General features: G+C 59.0%; 1 protein-coding gene across 6 annotated transcripts; it reads left to right on the top strand.

The window, feature by feature from the left end:
* Positions 1 to 2,889: 2,889 nt before the first annotated feature.
* On the top strand, positions 2,890 to 16,041 carry LOXL3 (lysyl oxidase like 3). 6 transcript variants are annotated; one of them, XM_053402293.1, is made up of 16 exons: positions 3,037 to 3,286; positions 4,118 to 4,445; positions 5,180 to 5,343; positions 6,876 to 7,087; positions 8,362 to 8,412; positions 10,317 to 10,376; positions 10,626 to 10,845; positions 11,247 to 11,427; positions 11,786 to 11,940; positions 12,247 to 12,402; positions 12,913 to 13,072; positions 13,355 to 13,598; positions 13,861 to 13,976; positions 14,201 to 14,337; positions 15,325 to 15,436; positions 15,518 to 16,041. In XM_053402293.1, exons 1-16 carry the CDS (start codon positions 3,068 to 3,070, stop codon positions 15,589 to 15,591), a joined length of 2,589 nt encoding a protein of 862 aa, XP_053258268.1. In that variant the 5' UTR covers positions 3,037 to 3,067; the 3' UTR covers positions 15,592 to 16,041. The 6 variants fall into 6 exon arrangements, with proteins under 6 accessions (XP_053258267.1, XP_053258268.1, XP_053258265.1 ...); XM_053402290.1 differs by lacking the exon at positions 8,362 to 8,412; XM_053402292.1 differs by lacking the exons at positions 3,037 to 3,286; positions 8,362 to 8,412 and adding an exon at positions 2,890 to 3,013 and having other exon boundaries at positions 15,325 to 16,041.
* The last annotated feature ends 1,500 nt before the right edge of the window (positions 16,042 to 17,541 follow it).

The following is a 17,541-nucleotide window of genomic DNA, read 5'->3' as shown; positions in this document are numbered from 1 at the left end:
GGGCGGGGAGGGGCGGCTCCGCCCCCAGGCCAGGGATGGGGGCGCTGGCCTGGCTCAGCCCGCCCGCCCGCCAAGGGGCGGGCCGGAGGGGCAGGCGGCGCGCTCGGGGCCGCCCTCTGGCCGGAAGCAGCCTCGAAGGACGGCCGCCCGGGGGGGGGGCTTTCTCTGCTCGGGGGCCTCATCCCGGACGACGTGGCCACCGCCAAGGGATCGGCTTCGTGATCCAAAGTTTGCCTCTCCATTTGGGACGTTACAAGACCAGAAACATCAAAACTTCGACGGGACAAAAAAAACTTTGAGAAAATACTCCGCTTTCTGGAGCGGACATTCAGGCGAGAGGCCACCTTAAAGGAAAAAATAATCCCCAACCGACGCAAAAAAAGAAGAAAGCAGCGCGTTTGTATTTGGAAGCGTGGTGGCAAGTCCCCCGGCGGGGGGGGGGGGGTTGGCTGCGACGTCAGAAACGTTGTCGAAACTTTTGCTTCGTGACTCCGGAGCTCGTAGGTCTCGGGTGGGAGCGCGTGTCCGTGGGCAGGAGGATCCTCGCGCTGCAGGTCTGTCCTGGACCCCCGAAGAGCTTCTGGGCCGCAATGCGGAGTCGGCCCGGGCGGGGAAGCCGCAAGAGAGTCGTGGGGTCTGTCGCACTCTGGACTCGCTGACGGGTTTCCCAGGATGGGCATCTGCCTGGCAACGGGAGGGGGGGTAGCCAGGAGGCTGGACGAGCGGGGTCCACTTTGGGGTGATCTAGTAGTAGTCACAGGGCTCTTGTTCCCTGTCCATCATGGATGCTTTAGTTGAGATTCCTGCGTTCTGGGGGGTTGGACTAGATGACCCTAGGGTCCCTTCCCACTCCACATTTCTGTGATGCCTTCCTGCCCCACCTTTCCCCCTAGAGACCATGCAGGAGGACACATATTGCACATCCAGGAGGAGGGAACACAAATGCCGCCGGGGAATGACCTGCGCTTGACCACTGGACCCTCCCAGCACAGACAACGGCCTGACCTGGGCCCTCAAGAAGGACTGGCATCCAGCTTAGGATCCCAGCAGGGCGGGGCCAAAGCCTCTCCTGCCCTTGGAGCCCAGAGGAGGCGGGCAGAGCTCCTGCAGCAGCTGCATGGCTGAAGGTGGCTGGCATGGGAAGGGGCTTCTGCTGAACCCCAGGGCCTCTCCGCTGAGAGGCATCTAAGAGAGTCTGTGTACTGGTCCAGTAAACGCTTCCGCTGCGCCACCAGCAACAGTTCTCTTTGCAGAGCATTAATTAAGTCCAGTGCAGAGATTCTTGTTGCAGTACAAGCTTCAAAGTCTCAGCAGCAAAGAAATAACGACACAGGGAAGCCTGTCTTTCCAAAGACAGGTTTATTGCAGAAAGATAACAGAAATACCTCCGGAGCTTTCAGATTTTTTTGCTTCACGCCCCACAGGCAGAGAAAACACTCTTTATATACTGAGCAACTTAACAACTTAACAAGCTTGACTACTTAAAGTCACATGACATTGCTAACTTGCCAGCGTCTTATGTTTCACACCCTAACAGCATCTGGAGTACGGAATTTTTATTTTATTTTGTTTGGGGCAATCACAACATAAAATAAAAGAGAAAAACACAAAATATGCAATAAAAACAAGAACACCAACCAACCAATAACCCCGCCCCCACCACATTTAAGAGAGTATCGTTGAAGGCCTGCTTGAAAGGGAACAAAGAAGGGCCTCAGAAGATGATCTCAGGGTCCAAGCACGGCCATATTGAAGGAGGTGGTTCTTGAGGTATTGCGATCCTGAGCTGTTTAAGGCTTTAATAGGTCAAAACCAGTGCTTTGAATTGGGCCGAGAAACTCAATGGCAGCCCGTGCAGTTGCACCAGGATCAGTGTCATATTCTCCAACCCTCTTGCCCTGGTGAGCAACCTGGCTTCTGAATTCTGCACCAGCTGAAGTTTCCGAACTGTCTCCAAAGGCAGCCCCACGTACAATGCCTTGCAGTAATCTAACTTAGAGATGAGGAGAGCATAGACAATGGAAGTTAGGCTGTCCCTGTCCAGATAAGGATGCAGCTGCGTCACCAGCCAAAGCTGATGGAGGGTTTTCCCAGTTTCCACGTCACTCAGGTCAACTGAGCCTCAAGAAGTACAGTACCCACAAGCGACGTCCCTGCTCCTACAGAGTCCTCTGAAATCAGTAGCGGGCGGCGTGCAGGGCTGCTGTTCCCCCACTAGAGGGCGCTTGCGCCCTGCTTGGTTCCAGCACCAGCTGTTCCAGCGCATTTAGGATGCCTAGAAACTCGGCCTCTTTGTCGTGCCCGGAACCCACATGCAGCCCGCCTAGGTGAGCGTAGCGGAAGTCGCCCATTGCGTCCGTGCCTCTGCTTTCGGATGCTTCCTTGATTTCATTCATCCTGTCAAGGTCTCCTTGAGCATTTGGATCGGGGGAACTATGGCATGTCTCCAGGACTGAATTACTCTGGGGCTTTCATCCCTCAATCAGTTTAAAAGCTGCCATGACTCCTTTCTTATTTTGGTTTCTTTGGGTAGGACTGGGTTTGTGGGGGAAGAAGAAAACAGGGGGATCTGCTCTAGGGGAATGCACTGCATACCAGGAAAAAACCAAGTAGGCTTCTCCATGAATTTGCGAATCCTCTTCTAAAGTCATCCAAGTTGGTGGCCATCACTGCATCCTGAGGCAGGGAGTTCCATTGCTTAATCCGGCGTCCTCTCCTGGCCCAGAGCTAGTCGAAGGCCCTGGAGGAGACGCCCCTTGTGGGGTCTGAAGCGGAGTCCCGGCCACACCCCACTCCTTCGACTGCAAGATGTGCCACTTTTCCTCTCCAAGGAGGTTTTCCGGCGGAAAGTAGGCTGCGTGGCCCAGCCATTAGTCTCCGCTATAGGATCACCCTGCGCGCCTCCTTTTGCTGTTGCTGCTGGCTCGAGACCCTCTCGGCTCCCGGGAGCTCCCCGTCCCGCCTTAAGTAGGGAGGGACCTTCCAGCCAGGCTTCTCCCTCCCTCCGCCCCGCGTAAGTCCGTCCCGCCGCGGAGCTGCGCCCGCCCCGTCCGAAGCGGAGCCCCCGATGCTCTTCGGTGGCGGCGCGCCTGCGCCTCTCCCGCTGCCCGGGGGCTGCTCCCTGCGCCCGCCCCGCCGGCCCGAGCCAAGCGCGAGCAGGCCGGCCGGGGGCGGGGTGAAGGAGAGGCCGGCCGGGGGCGGCCCGTTAGTCGCCTGGCCTAGAACAGCGGGGCAGCGCGGCTCGGAGGCGGCGGGGACGCAGTGGAGGCGGCGCAGCTCAGCCGAGGTCAGCGGGGACCCCGGGCGGGGCGACGAGGACGGCTCTTGCGGGGAGCGCACCGGAGATGGAGCTGGGCGAGCGGGAGGGGGAACTTGGAAGACGCGACGCCGTCTCCGAAGCAGGCGCCCATGGCAGAGGCCGCCCCCGAGCCTGGCTGGCTGGCCAGCCCTGCCCAGCTCCGGGGTCGGCGGCTGCGCGGGACCCGCGGCATCCCGAGGCAGCTGGGAGGCGAGACGGGGGAGGAGGGGGCCTCCAGACGCGTCCCCGCCCGGCCACTGGAGCAAGGCCCCGACGGGAGAAGATAGACGGCCTCTGCCCGTGGAGGCTCCATCTCGCTCTCCCGGCTCGCAACCACCTTCTCCTTTTAAAAGTCCCGGCTGCCTCCTCCGCCCGAAGGGCTCTCTGCCCGGCCCAGGAGGGGCCAAAGCCGCCTCCGCTTTCCTTCCCTCCGCGCGTCTCAGGTTGCCCACCGGCAACCCCCCTTTTTTGCGAAAGTTAAAAGCCCCTCGACAGTTCCGCAGGGTGACTCGATCCCCAAGTGGCGCCCACCTGGGCCAGCGGAAGGGGCTCCTGTGGACGAGAGGCTTCTTAGGCGGCGGGGGGACTTGTTCCGACCCCTTGGGAGCAGCATCCGCGCCAGTTGAGCAGGAGAAGCGGGGCGGGGCGCCTCTGGTCCTGGGCAAGGGCACAGGATGGCCGCGGGGATTTGCTGTGTGCTCCTGGGTGGAGGAATGGCCTCGCTGGGGCAGGAGGACGACGAGGCTGAACTTGCAGGGCCGCGACTGCCTGCTGGGCCCGGGGGTTCTCCCCCCTCAACCCCCCTCTCTTCCCCTCCAGGTCCAGGCAGCCAGGACGATGGGTCTTGCCCTGTGGGAGGTGCTTGGGCTGCTGTGTGGTGTCTGGCTGGGGGTGAGCGCCGCCCAGCAGAGCACCCCAGCGGCACCCTCAGTGCAGAGCACCCCAGCTGGCCCCAAGCTGCAGTTCCGGCTGGCTGGCTACCCCCGCAAGCACAACGAGGGCCGCATTGAGGTCTTCTACGGCCAGGAGTGGGGCACCATTTGCGACGACGACTTCACTCTGGCCAACGCCCACGTTCTCTGCCGCCACTTGGGCTTTGTGGCCGCCACCGGCTGGACTCACAGCGCCAAGTATGGCAAAGGCATCGGTGAGCATGGAGGGCCGGGCGAGGGGCGCTGGGATGGGGCAGGGCGGGGCGGGGCAGCCCCTGCACTGCTTTGTCCTTGAGAAGAGGAGGCACTCATAAGCTGCAGCCTTGATCTGATCCAGGCTTCACATTTTATTTTATTAAATTTCTAGAAGATCCCAGGGTGCTTCACAATATAAAAAAATCACAAAATACATAACATAGTAACAAACACACCATGCAGTTTAAAAAGCCACAGATTGTTTAAATACATAATATTATGTAATTGTTTATTGCACTTAAATAAGGAGCTCACAGTGGACCACGTGCTTCTCCCACTCCTCATTTAATCTGCACAACAACCCTGTGAGGTGGGTAAGGCTGAAAGGCACGGACTGGCCCATGGTCACCCAGTGAGCTTTATGGCCAAACGGAGACATGAACCCTGGTCTCTCCTGGTTTGACACTCTAACCACAAAACCACACTGGCTCCTCGCTTTCTAGGCCACAATCTTGCAGAACCAGTGAAGGAATGCTAAAAGATTGTGCATTTAAGCATATGCAGAGAGCATTTCTCCTCTTTGCTGGGTAAGCACAGCCAGACTTCGGAACAGTCTCTGGCTAGAGATGCTCTCAGGTCAGGCTGAGTGCTCTCTCCCTTCCTTCCTTCCTTCCTTCCTTCCTTCCTTCCTTTCTTTCTTTCTTTCTCTCCCTCTCCATCACTCACCTGACTCCCCCTGGCTATGGCTTTGCAGGGCGCATCTGGCTGGACAACGTGAACTGTGGGGGCAGTGAGAAGAGCATCACGGACTGCCGGTCGAGGGGCTGGGGCAACAGTGACTGCTCCCACGAGGAAGACGCTGGTGTCATCTGCAAAGACGAGCGCATTCCTGGCTTTGTGGACTCCAATGTGATTGAGGTGGGTGGGGGAACGTTTGCTTGGGGGCAGGGGGTGGGAGGCCGACAGGGCTGCTGTGCCTGTGGGAGCAGAGGCAGTGGGAGCTAGGGGGACCCCCGTTCCTGCTGCAGACAACTGCTCCCTAAGCTAAGGCTGCATTAGTCAGAAGTGGAAGGCTTGGAAGAGCACAGGATGTTCCCTGAAAGAGACTGGAGGAGGCCCAGGCAGGGCGGTGGGGGGGGGGGAAGGAAGGAAGGAAGAAGGGCCCCCAGCTGGGCCAGGCCTGCCTTCGTGCCTGGGCCTGTTGCTTGGGGCTCAGTCCCTCTTGAGGAAGGATTCAGCTACCCTGAATCTTCCAGCCTCAGTTTCATGGGCTGCCCAGGTGTGGGTGTTTATGCATCTATGGCAGGCGAGAAAGAGTAGGAAACAGCAAGCGAGAGCAAGGCGGCTCTGGCCAGATGTTCCTCTTGCAGCTGACTGTGGCCAGCTGGCTGGGACGCGTTTCCTCCACGAAGGGAGAGCAAATGTTCAGTTGGAGGGTGATTTTCCAGGAAAAACGTCTCGTGGCTCCAGCGCACAGACTTTTCCAGGCGCATTCCTATGTGGGGCTTTAACGTCGCTGTTAGCGCAGTCTGGGATCTAGCCCTGGGAGTGTAAGGGGGTCACTGCGGAAGCGGGGAAGGAGTGGGGGGCAAGAGGGAGCCTGGCCTGAGGTGTCCCTGGGAGTTGGGCAGGGCTGGTTTGGGGCCACATTCCTTCCATTTTTCCATTGCCAGTTTGCCCATATTATATTCTGGAGAAATTTGAGGTGGGTGAACTCTTCCCCACCCCCAGTTTTGGGCTTCCCTGCAAGTCTTTCCCAGCTGGCCAGGCCCCTCTCAGGAAGTCCTCCTGGGAAGCTACAGCAGACCCCTCACCCCACAGAGCCCCCCTTGGCTCTCCCTTCCTCTGCTCAGGGCTTCCTCCTCACACGGCCTGACGGCCTCCCGTCTCCAGCTGGCGGGGTGACGTCACCGCTGGAACTGGGGCACCAGCTGGGCAGAAGGCCAGAGGCGTTTTACACCCACAGCATTCCGTTCTGTGACTCGTCACTCGAGGGGAAAGTAGGGGCCGCCTGGTGTCACTTGGCCACAGCAAAGCCATGCTGCTTTCTATTAAGCAGGCTCCACACCCCTGTGGCTGCATTTTTGGGCCCAGGGATTCTTTTCTCAACAGCAGGAGGTTCCACCCGAGCCCCAGCCGCCTCCTTCCTCTCAGCAAAAGAGTCTCTGCCCTCCTCCTCCTCCTCCTCCCCCCACTTTAGAGACCCTGCTGGTTTTCTGTGTGTGTTTGGGGGCGGTGTTAAAAGTTGTTTCCCCAACAGGCTCCCACCAGACAGGTCCCACCTTCCATTCTCCAACTCCTCCTCCTGGCAACCCTCTCCAAACCCCCAGCAATGTGGGAATCTCAACTCAAGCATCCTTTCTGGGGTGGAACCCACTCCCCTGCCAGGCCATGCAGTCAGGGCAGAGGTCTCTGCCTGGGGCTGACCCTCCCTCCCTCCCTCCCTCCAGACAGAGCAGAACCAGGTGGAGGAGCTGCGCCTGCGCCCTGTGGTCTCCCACGCCAAGCGGCCACTGCCCGTGACGGAGGGCATTGTGGAAGTCCGCCACCGGGGCAGCTGGGCACAGATCTGCGATGAGAACTGGAGCAGCCGTAACAGCCGCGTCATCTGTGGGATGCTGGGCTTCCCTGCCGAGAAGAAGGTCAACCGCAATTTCTACAAGTGAGTGACTGCGTGGAGGGGGGAGAACCGAGATGCCCCCCCCCATTCAGACCCTTGGAGCACAGTCTTGCCACTGACCTCCATGGGGGAGGGGGAATGGACTGATCACATGCTGGGAAATTGCTGGTTAACATTGTCTGTCTCTGGAGACAATGGAGGAGGGTGTCTTTGGGGGTGAAGCCAGGCTGTTGAAGAGTTCCAGCTGTGACTGGAGAGACCGATAGGGGAGAGACATGTTTTGTTGCAGCTGGGGCAGAGAAAGGTGGTCAGTTGCACCATGGCATTTCTTCTCTCTGCGCTCCTACCAGTGGTCAGTCCTCCTCTGGTCACTGCTATAGAAGCATGACCTCACTGTCTGTCTCCAGGCACTGCGGTCATCTGTTGGGAAATCAGGAGAGGACCTTTGGGCTCTTCCCCATCCTCTGCACTTAAGCCTTGGATACTGTCGTCATCATCATAGCCATGTGTCAAGACCCCTTTAAGGCTCTGCCCCCCTGAGTGCAAATTCCTGTCAAGGATTACGCCAAACTGGGAGGTGTCACAAATGCCACAGAAGTCAGAATCTGGATTCAAGATGACCTTTAACAGATTGGGAAACTGGGTTAAAACTGGCAAAATGGAGTTTAATAGGGACAAATTTCAGTTTCTACACTTAGGCAAGGATAACCAGCTTTGTATATAGTATGGGGGACACCTGACTTGACAGCAGGTCATGTAAAAAGGATCTTGGGGTCTTCTACAATCACAAGCTTGACATGAGTCCACAGTGTGATGCAGCAGCAAAAAAAAGCTAATGCAATTCTAGGCTGCATCAACAGAAGTCTAGTGTACTGATCAAGGGAAGTCAGAGTCCTGCTCTAGTCTGTCTTGGTCAGCCTCCACCTGGAGTCCCATGTCTAGTTATGGGCACCAAAATTTATAGGTTTGGACTGCTGTAAATGACATCACCACCCTGGAGCTGAGCTATCCTACAGCTCCCGTCTAGCAATGTCTATCTTGCCTTGCAAGGAGCCAAGGTCTTTGGAGGAGGCTACTGTCTTGCCTTGGACCTTCCTGTCTTGCCAGCTGAGCTGCTTTGAATTCAGACGGTTAGATTTGGGGAGGGTGTCTGAGTGGGAAGCTGCTCAGCGGAAGCACCTCCAGCTCTTGCAGCTAGAGAACAGGAGGATTGGGGACCAACGTGGCCAGATGTTGCCCTGGGGGCTCCCCCGCCTCCCCCTGCCAGGCCCCTCGCCTGTCTTCCTGAAGAGGCCATGTTGACTTTCCTCCCACAGGCGGGCCAAGCGAGCTGCCAAGGGCCGGAGGAAGCCAGGCCCCCGGAAGAGGTAACGGAGCCAGGAGGCCCCTGCTTCTGTGCAGCAGGCGGCCCCTGGCCCCCCGGCCCCTGAGTCCTGCCCTACCCCCCACCTGACAGGGGGCCATGCTCTCCTGCTCAGCCCGGATTCACTGGCTGTGGATCCAGAAGGGGAGGTGGTGAACCTCCTCCCCAAACCGAGCGCCCCTTTCTGCAATGCTTCCCCTGCGGGTTTGAGGGCAGGAGGTTCACCGGCGACTCAGAGGCGCTGCTGGAGGGCTGAGCTCTCTGCTTTCTGCCTCCTCTGCCTCTCAGTGGGGCAGCACCTCTCTCTGGGGCGTCTCCAGGTGCGGATGACATTTCTTGTCTTGCCAGGGACATGAGTGTCTCCTGGCCTTAGGCTGCCCTGGAGCTGAGCCATTTCTGCTGTGCGGACGGGGCTGGCACTGAGGAACATGGAGAGTTTGGGGGGCAGCATTTGTCTTGATAGGACCCTTTGGAGCCCCCCCCAGCATTATAGAGTTGGAAGGGACCTGAGGGTCATTTGACAGACAAGACAGACAGACCGAAGAGAACCCCTCTGGCCTTGCGATGGATGCTTGTCCGTCTCCATCACCCTGACAGCCTGGCGAGCTGGTCTGTCAATGGCACGGGAAGACGCCGGAATGTTTCCAAGGAAAGGAGCGGGCAGGGCGGGGGGAGAAGGAAAGTGGGGCAGCACCTGAGCCATGTGAATGGGCGTCTGGCCGCGGAGGACTTTGGACAAAGGCGGCAGTGTGTGCTCTGTCTGGTCCAGGGATGTCTGAGCGGTGACTCACTGCTGGGCTGAGGGCACCTCTGTGTGCCTTCAGCTGGGAAGAAAGAGGCGTCTTTGCAGGCAGGCAAAGCTGGGAGGGAGCTGAGCACCCAGGTCCCACCGCAACACAGTCGCCGTGTAACCTGGTCCACTGTGTGGCATCATCAGTTTCCTCTCGAGTCTTCCCTAAAAGGGCAAATTCTGGGAGGCTCTTCAGCTCAGCCTGAGGGCAAAAGGAGGTGTAGGAGGAAGGTTTATAAAATCACACAGAAAGTGCTTCTTGGGCGGGGGGGGGGGGGCTCTCTCTCATAATTCCGGGACTCAGGAAGTGATCCAATGTTGGGAGAGTTCCAGTGGGCGAAAAGGCAGTTCTTCATTGCAGAACACGGAATCTGCTTCCACAAGTCAGATGGGGGCAATTTAGAAGGGAATTAGACAAATTCCTGAAGGCCAGAGGAAGTGGGTTTGCCCTGCCTCATTCCCTGGCCCATCCTGCCCTGAGCTCTCTGTTATGACTCCCCAAAGGTCCCACCAGGTGGAAAAAAGATATTTCACAGCCTTTTGTGTGTGTGAGAGAGATTTTTTTGGGGGGGTATCCTGGGCTCTTCTGCATTCAAAACACCATGTCCTCTGCTGCTGAGCTAGGATCCCTCCTGGCTAAATGGAGCCTCCTTTTACAGAAGCAGTCTACCATCCTACATGTGCCAGCTGCTGGGGACTGCGGTCAGCTTTGAGGTTTCTCACAGCACTTTGCGTGGTGCTGTGGGGCACAGTGGGGTGGGCTAGAGGGAGGCTTTGAATGCCCAGCGATGGCGGGAGGGGGCATTCTCCTGTTCTTCAGTGTCCCAAGGCAGAAATGAGACATTGAGCCGTAGAACTAGAGCTGGAAGAGACCTCCCCCTGCACTGCATGACTGCCGGTGTGGGGCTGCATGGCTTCTCTGCGCTGGGGCTGGGGCTGCTGGCATGAGTCCTGGGGGAATGGATGCCACGCTTGCTTCTGACAAGTCTGGGCTGGCCTCTGCGGCCTGATCCATCCCGGAGCAGTGCAAATGAGCAGAGAGTTTGCAAGGATCCGGCCCCAGGGGTGGAGGGGTTCATGGTGGGCTCCGTCACTCACCTTGTCTGTCTGTCTTCCAGGCCGGTCTCCAGGTCTCGCCCCAAACATAGACGCAGGGAGGACTTTAGGGGCACCAAGAGGTAATGGGGCCTTGTGAGTCCCTGGGAGTCTGAGGGCAGGACTGGCACCGGCTGCTGCCCTCGGAGGGAGCCAGAGGCTCTTCTGCAGCCGTCATTCCAGGTCCAGAGGAGCCGAGGGCCCTGCTTGGTATGGGAGCGCAGGGGACAGCGGAAGGGGGCCAGATGCTACGATGCACGCCTGCCCCACAGGTGCCCCACCTGTGTGCTCCTTCCAGCCCTGCCCTCTGACCCCTCTCCTCTTCCCTGCAGGCTCTCCCTGGAGCGGCAGCCGCTCCACTACCGCCTGCACTCGGTGGCCTGCCTGGGGACGGAGGTGCACCTCTCCCTCTGCTCCTTCGAGTTCTACAAGGGCAACGCCACGGGCGTCTGCAGGGCGGGGATGCCGGCCGTGGTCAGCTGTGTCCCTGGGCCGCTCTTTGCCACCGGGAACGCCCAGAAGAAGAAGAGGCAGCGGCAGCAGGCGGGGCAGGTGAGCGAGGAAGGAGGGAGCAGGGGGCGCTTGCCCAGCCTGCCGGCTCTTTCACAGAATCCTAGAATTGTGGAGTTGGAAGGGACCCCCAAGGGTCATCTAGTCCAAGCCCTGGAACGCAGGACACAGCTCTTTATTATGACCTAAACATCCCTCCTTTCCTCCAAATGGAGCGCAAGTTGGCACCCTCTTCCCATTTTGTCCTGCAACAACCCTGGAAGTCAGGTCAGGCTGAGAGATGGCAGCTGCCCAAAGATCGGCCCCTGAGCTCCAGGGTGCTGGAGTCTCTCCCAGGTCCCAGCTCTCAAACCACTGCGCTGCACTACCTCTGAGGACTGTGGAGTGGGGCAGCCTCAGGGCCCCACCTCCTGGGCGTCTCAACTGCCCTTTGCTCCCCACAGCAGCGCGTACGGCTGAAGGGAGGGGCCAAGCCCGGCGAGGGGCGGGTCGAGGTGCTGAAAAACGGCGAGTGGGGCACTGTCTGCGACGACCGGTGGAGCCTGGCGTCCGCCAGCGTCGTGTGCCGGGAGCTGGGCTTTGGGAGCGCCAAGGAGGCTCTGACGGGGGCACGCATGGGCCAAGGTGAGCCGCTGGGGGGGGCCTGGGCTGCTCCTTCAGGGGTGCCCCCCAGTCCAACAGTCCCTCCACCCCCCCACAGCCGTCTGGACTGCCACAGGTGCCAGAAAGGCCTGGCACTCCATGTTCATAGGGGGGGGGGTCCCTAACTCTGCATGCGCCCCCACCAGGCAGATATGTGCTGAAATATACTTCTACAGAAAAGACTAGCCTGGCAAATGAAATGTGGGTGGTGGCTCGGGGTGAAGAAAGGGGGCACAGGCCGTCTCTGACTCCCCACCACCACCTTCCCCATAGACTGCCCCCCAAAAGGGGCTCTCAGCTGGCCATTCCCAGAGGCCCAGCGTTTCCTCTCCTGCCACAGGAATGGGCCAGATCCACCTGAATGAGGTGCGCTGCCTGGGCACCGAGAAGTCCCTCTGGAGCTGCCCCCACAAGAACATCACGCAGGAGGACTGCAAGCACACTGAGGACGCGGCCGTCCGCTGCAACGTCCCCTACATGGGCCATGAAACCACGGTCAGCACTGGGGGCCCCAGGGAAGAGGGGCCTTGTCCTCTCTCCACCCCCCAAGTAGCAGCAGCAGCTCCTCCCAAAGGACTGGGAACTTCACTAGGCTGCCTGCAGGCTTTGCCCAGCCCACAACTCCCCCTATCCTGATTGGGGCTTGGTTTGAGGCCAGGGCTGGGGAACCCTTGAGGCCATGATGACGTGCCCCCCACTTGGCCACTGCCTGCCTGCCTTCCTGGCCTTGGCTGGTGGGAAGGGGCAGCGAGCCAGGATGGGGAGGGACAGCCGCCGGCTCATCGCTGGGCTTCCCCACAGATCCGCATCGCCGGGGGCCGAACCGCGTTTGAGGGGCGCGTGGAGGTGAAGCACGCCGGCCGCTGGGGCACCGTCTGCAGCACAGGCTGGAGCACCACCGAGGCCATGGTGGCCTGTCGCCAACTCGGCCTGGGCTACGCCATGCATGCCGTGACGGTAGGTGTGGGGCAGCCGTGGGGCTGGGAAGGAGGCAGTCGGGGGGAGGGGTTTCCTGGGAGGGCAGCTGGGTGAAGGAGAAGAGGCCCAGTGGAGAAGAAGAGGGATGTGGGGGCTACTACTAGCCAAAAGAACTGTGGAGTTGGGAGGGACGCCAGAGGCCATCTAGTCTGACCCCCTGCAATGCAGGTATGGCAGCTGAAGCAGCCCTGGCAGATGGCCAGCTGCTCTGCTCCAACAAGGCAGGAGTGTCCATTGGATCTGGTGCTCTGGTCTCTGGTTGGACACTGCAGGAACAGGATTTGGGAACCAGCACAGCAGACTCCCTCAGGAGGTTGGAAGCAGAGGCTGGATGGCCCTCTGTCCCAGAGGCTTTTGTTGCGATTCCTGCATTTCAGGGGGCTGGACTAGATGGCCCTTGGAGGGCCCTTCTGTTTGGTGCTTCTGCTTGTGCTGGCCAGAGAGGGGCAAAGATGCCCCACTGCCCTGCCTCTTGTGCTCCGTCCCCAGGAAACGTGGTACTGGGATGCCAGCAACGTGACGGAGATGGTGCTGAGCGGGGTGAAGTGTGGGGGGCACGAGATGGCGCTGAGCCACTGCCAGCACCACAGCACCCTCAACTGCCCCAAGACGGGCACCCGATTCGCCGCTGGAGTCATCTGCTCAGAAAGTGAGGCTGGGAGGGGCTGCTGGGGGGCAGAGAGAGACCCCTGGGCCTGCTCCTGGGAGCAAACCCACCTGGAAGCCCGTTGGGGGTCAGGGGAGGAAGGGGCTCCTTTGAGAGACATGCCCTCCCACCTTCACTGGGGGCCGGCTCTGAAGCCCCGGGTGTGGGGTCACTGAGAGGAAGAGGGGCCAGCCCCACAGCAGAGGCTGGCTCTTCAGCCGGCCCTATGCCTTGAGCTAGCCCCACAGCTGCTGGGCCCGGCCCCCTCCCCTTCTCTCTTCACAGCTGCCTCGGACTTGCTGCTGCATGCCCCCCTGGTACAAGAGACGGCGTACATTGAGGACCGCCCTCTGCACATGCTCTACTGCGCTGCGGAGGAGAACTGCCTGTCCAGCAGCGCCCGCAATGCCAACTGGCCCTACGGCCACCGCCGCCTCCTGCGCTTCTCCTCGCAGATCCACAACAACGGCCGGGCCGACTTTCGCCCCAAGGCAGGGCGCCACTCCTGGGTCTGGCACGAATGTCACGGGTTAGCACCTTTCTCTCGCTCCCTCGCTCTCCTCTGGGCTCAGGCCTGGGTCTCTCGCTCTTTTTATTCTCTTGCGTTTATATCCCACCTTTTCCTCCCAGGAACTAAAGGTGGCGAAGGCATGGTTCTCTCCCTGCCCTCCTCATTTAAATACCCCCAACACCCTGCAAGGTAGGCTAGTTGCCCAGGGAGCTTCATGGACCCTGGTCTCTCCTTGTCCAATGCTCTAACCACTGCACAACACTGCCATGTCTCACCCCAGGCACTACCACAGCATGGACGTCTTCACCCACTATGACCTCCTGACTTCCAATGGCACCAAAGTCGCAGAGGGACACAAGGCCAGCTTCTGCCTGGAGGACACTGAATGCCACGAGGGTGGGTGAAGCTGCCAGGGTGCCTGTGGCCGTGGGGGGGGCAGGGGGGCAGCAGCTGCCTTTGCTCTGAGGCTCAGAAGCCCAGATAGGCATGGGATCGAAGGAGTCCAATGAGCTCTGGTTTGCCTACACTGGCTGGCAGCAGCAGCAGCAGCTTCCCAGGGGTTCAGGGAGGAGTTTGCTGCCCCCTGGCAGGACTTGACCCCCCTCCCCTTTTTTGGACAGACGTGAGCAAGCGCTATGAATGTGCCAACTTTGGGGAGCAGGGCATCACGGTGGGCTGCTGGGACCTCTATCGCCACGACATTGACTGCCAGTGGATAGACATCACCGACGTCAAGGCTGGCAACTACATCCTGCAGGTGAGACCAGAAGAGGGAGGGGCAACAAACTCCGCAGGTTGTATGAAGGGCAACTGTCAGGGATGCTATAGCTGCGGTTCCTGCATTGCAAGAGATGGACTATATGGCCCTGGGAGTCCCTTCGGTAGGAGATGAATTCAGGGTTAAATCTGTAGATTAAACCGCCTATCCCACGTATGGGAGAAATGGAAAAGCTAAGTGGGCTGTGAAGCCTTTTTGGCAAAGTAAACACACTTAAGTCATTTTGCAGTTTCCTGAATTTTAGGAATAGGGCAGTTATACCTTTTTATACCTTTATTTGTGGTTTACTGACCTTCCTCTCTTTACCTGCTGCAGAAAAGGTACTACACGTTTTAGTAAGACAAACAAAAATTGTTTACTTACATTTCAGTGCAGGCAGCAAATACAGGAAAGTAGAAGCATAACGACACTTTTAAGTTACAGTAAAATAAAGGTTAGTAGTCTCAGAACAGGGTGTGTTTGTCTGGAGCCCCCAGGCACATGACTGCTTAGCTTGAGAGCATGGCGGACAGGGAGGGCAAGGGATGGTCACAGAATTTCCTCCCAAAGGAGACACACACAGGAGGTCCTTCCACCTCTCCATTTCTGTTAAGGGAGTCCCTGCCAAGCCTGGTCTTATGAGAGGCAGGAAGGGATTTCCTCTCTCTACCCCCCCCCCCGCCTAGTTTGCCATAAATAGGGCCTGATCCAGCCCTGTGGATGCAACTCTATAGACACTGATCTGGCAGTGAGCCCCATAGGATGTACTTCTGAGCAAAAGGCCATCAAAGGCTGGGCACCAAATCAGGCCCTGTGGAAATCAGTGGGACAGGCATGGCAGGGGGCGCTGCACCTGTGGAGCTTCCGCCTCACTCCTCCTACCCGCCAGCTCTCAGAGCGCTCCCTGCCCCTCCCCGGATGGGTGCCAGTTCTTCCCAGCAGCCCCTGGGGCACAGGGCTCCCTTCAGCCTCCCTCCCTCCCTCCAGGTGGTGATTAACCCCCGGTACGAAGTGGCGGAGAGCGACTTCACCAACAACGCCATGAAGTGCAACTGCAAGTATGACGGCCATCGCATCTGGGTGCACAGCTGTCATATAGGTACTTTCCGAGGGGTTTGGGGGGGGCTTGCTGGGTGTCCCCTCCTCTTCCTCATGCCCTCCTCTGGTCCTTTTGCTGCAGGTGATGCTCTCAGTGAGGAGGCAAACAGGCGCTTTGAACAGTACCCAGGACAGCTCAATAACCAGATTTTATAGGCCAGACCACAAGCGCCACCGGCTGGCCTGCCCCACAGAAGGGGGGCTGAACCCTGAAAGCCCATGACAGACAGACAGCGGCTCACCTGGCGCGCCACAGCCCTGGACGGTGCAAAGAAGCCGGTTGGCAATGGGCAGAGGAAAGCAGGCTGCTGACCCCCTGCTCGCCCCCCCTCCATAGGGGAGCTGGGACTGAACTGCAAGGCCAAACCCCCCTTCCCCCAAAACCCCCACCTCAAAGCTGTTTGCTTTCTTTCCCACAAATGGGAGCATCTGACATGATGGAGAAATTGCGGGGGGGGGGGGTCAGGAGGAAGGCTGTCTACACCACTCCTGTCTGCCTGCTCAGGAGCTGCTCCTTCTGCCCCCCTGCACAGCCCCCCCTTTTCTGGTGCTGCAGGCTCTGAGGCCAGTTCTTGTTTCCTATATAAAGTTCATGTCTTTTGTCCACCTTGCCTCCCAGCTGATGTGTGAGGAAGGGGCAGCTCAGCTCTGAGACAGGAAAAGCTCCCACCCCACCCCACCCCCCATTGCATGCCCCCCAAGGCACTTGCATCGCCTGGCCAGAGCCAGCTGCACCGGGAGGGGGCCAGGTCTGGCAGCCCCTCAGCGCGGTGGAGGGATGGGTCCTGTAGCCCCCAAAGTGCCAGGATTACGCGAGATCACAAGAAGCTGCAGAATCTGGCCAGGCACCCTGTTCTCACAGCGGCCAATCGGATGCCCCATCGTCACGGCAAAGGAGGGCCATCAATAATAATCTCCTCCATGAATCTGTCACTTTCTTTAAAGCCGTTCCAGTTGGCGGCCACCCTGCCTCCTGTGGGATGGAGTTCCACAGATTCCACCGTGTGACGTCCTTTTACCCGTCCTGAGCCTTCCAACATCCAGCTTCTTGGAAGTCCACAATTTCTAGTTTTGAGAGAGTAGGAGAAAAACTTCTCTCTCTGCTCTATTTCCCCCTATTAATCTGGGTGGGGCGTCTCAGATGGAGCCAGCCAAGAAGAAAAAGGGGCATTTAGCACACCCACCCCACCCCACGGGACCCCGCGTCCCCTTGGCCACTTCAGAGCTATGCGAGAAATGTCCTAATGGAGCCCTGCGGTCAGTCGGCTGGCCTGGCCAAATTCTCCTGCAAGAACCCCCCTCGCCCCCCCCCACTCACTTTCCGTGTCCTGTTTTCCTTCCTGGCCGGGCTGCAGAGAAACAAATTCCACGGCTGGAGGTGAAAGAGAGGCCTGTCTGGGCAGCCGTGGTGGCACAGAGGGACTCGCCACCCCTCCCGGTGAGATGCAGCCAAGCCCCTCAAAAGCAAACAGCCCCCCACTCCGCCCCCCAAAATTCCTGGGGCTTAGCAAGACCACTTCCAAGGCAAACCACCCCCGGCAGAAATCAGCCCACTCGGGAGCAAGGACAGTGGCAGAGCAGAAAGGAAATCTGTGTCGCCATCGCTAAGCGCTGAGGTGGCACGTCTCTTTGGTCAGGGGGCGGCTCTTCTGTGCCCACCTCCAGTAGCCCTCCCTCAATGCAGGCCTTGTTTTTTTGGGGGGAAGGAAGAGCGCCCCCCCCCGTTCCTCCAGGGCGAGGCAACAAATGTGCCAGTCTTTTGAGCGACCCACGCAGCCGTTGTGCAGCCCCCGCCTCAAATGGGGGCAGCAGGAGCCACTGCAGAGCTGCTAAATTAAACAGCCTTGAGCATCCCATAATAAAGACGAAACTGCTGCCCCCTTGGCAGAACTCTTTATTGGAGCAGAAAGGACCGAGCCACAAAGCCCGTCCCCGCCTGGCTCTGCAGCAAGTCAGGTCAGGCTGAGCAGCAGCCAGCTCTGAAGGGTTTAAAAACAACTTTCTAGTCCTTAAGGACCCTGTGGATGGCACAACCACCAGCCCTCCCAGCCTCCATTAACTTACCCCGCCCTTTATGGCACCCACTGCAGACGGACCCCTCAGCCC

The sequence above is a fragment of the Podarcis raffonei genome, chromosome 9 (assembly GCF_027172205.1).
Source record: "Podarcis raffonei isolate rPodRaf1 chromosome 9, rPodRaf1.pri, whole genome shotgun sequence".
Classification (NCBI taxonomy): domain Eukaryota; kingdom Metazoa; phylum Chordata; class Lepidosauria; order Squamata; family Lacertidae; genus Podarcis; species Podarcis raffonei.
Note: the sequence above shows the minus strand (reverse complement) of the source record. Positions and strands in the feature narration are given on the sequence as shown.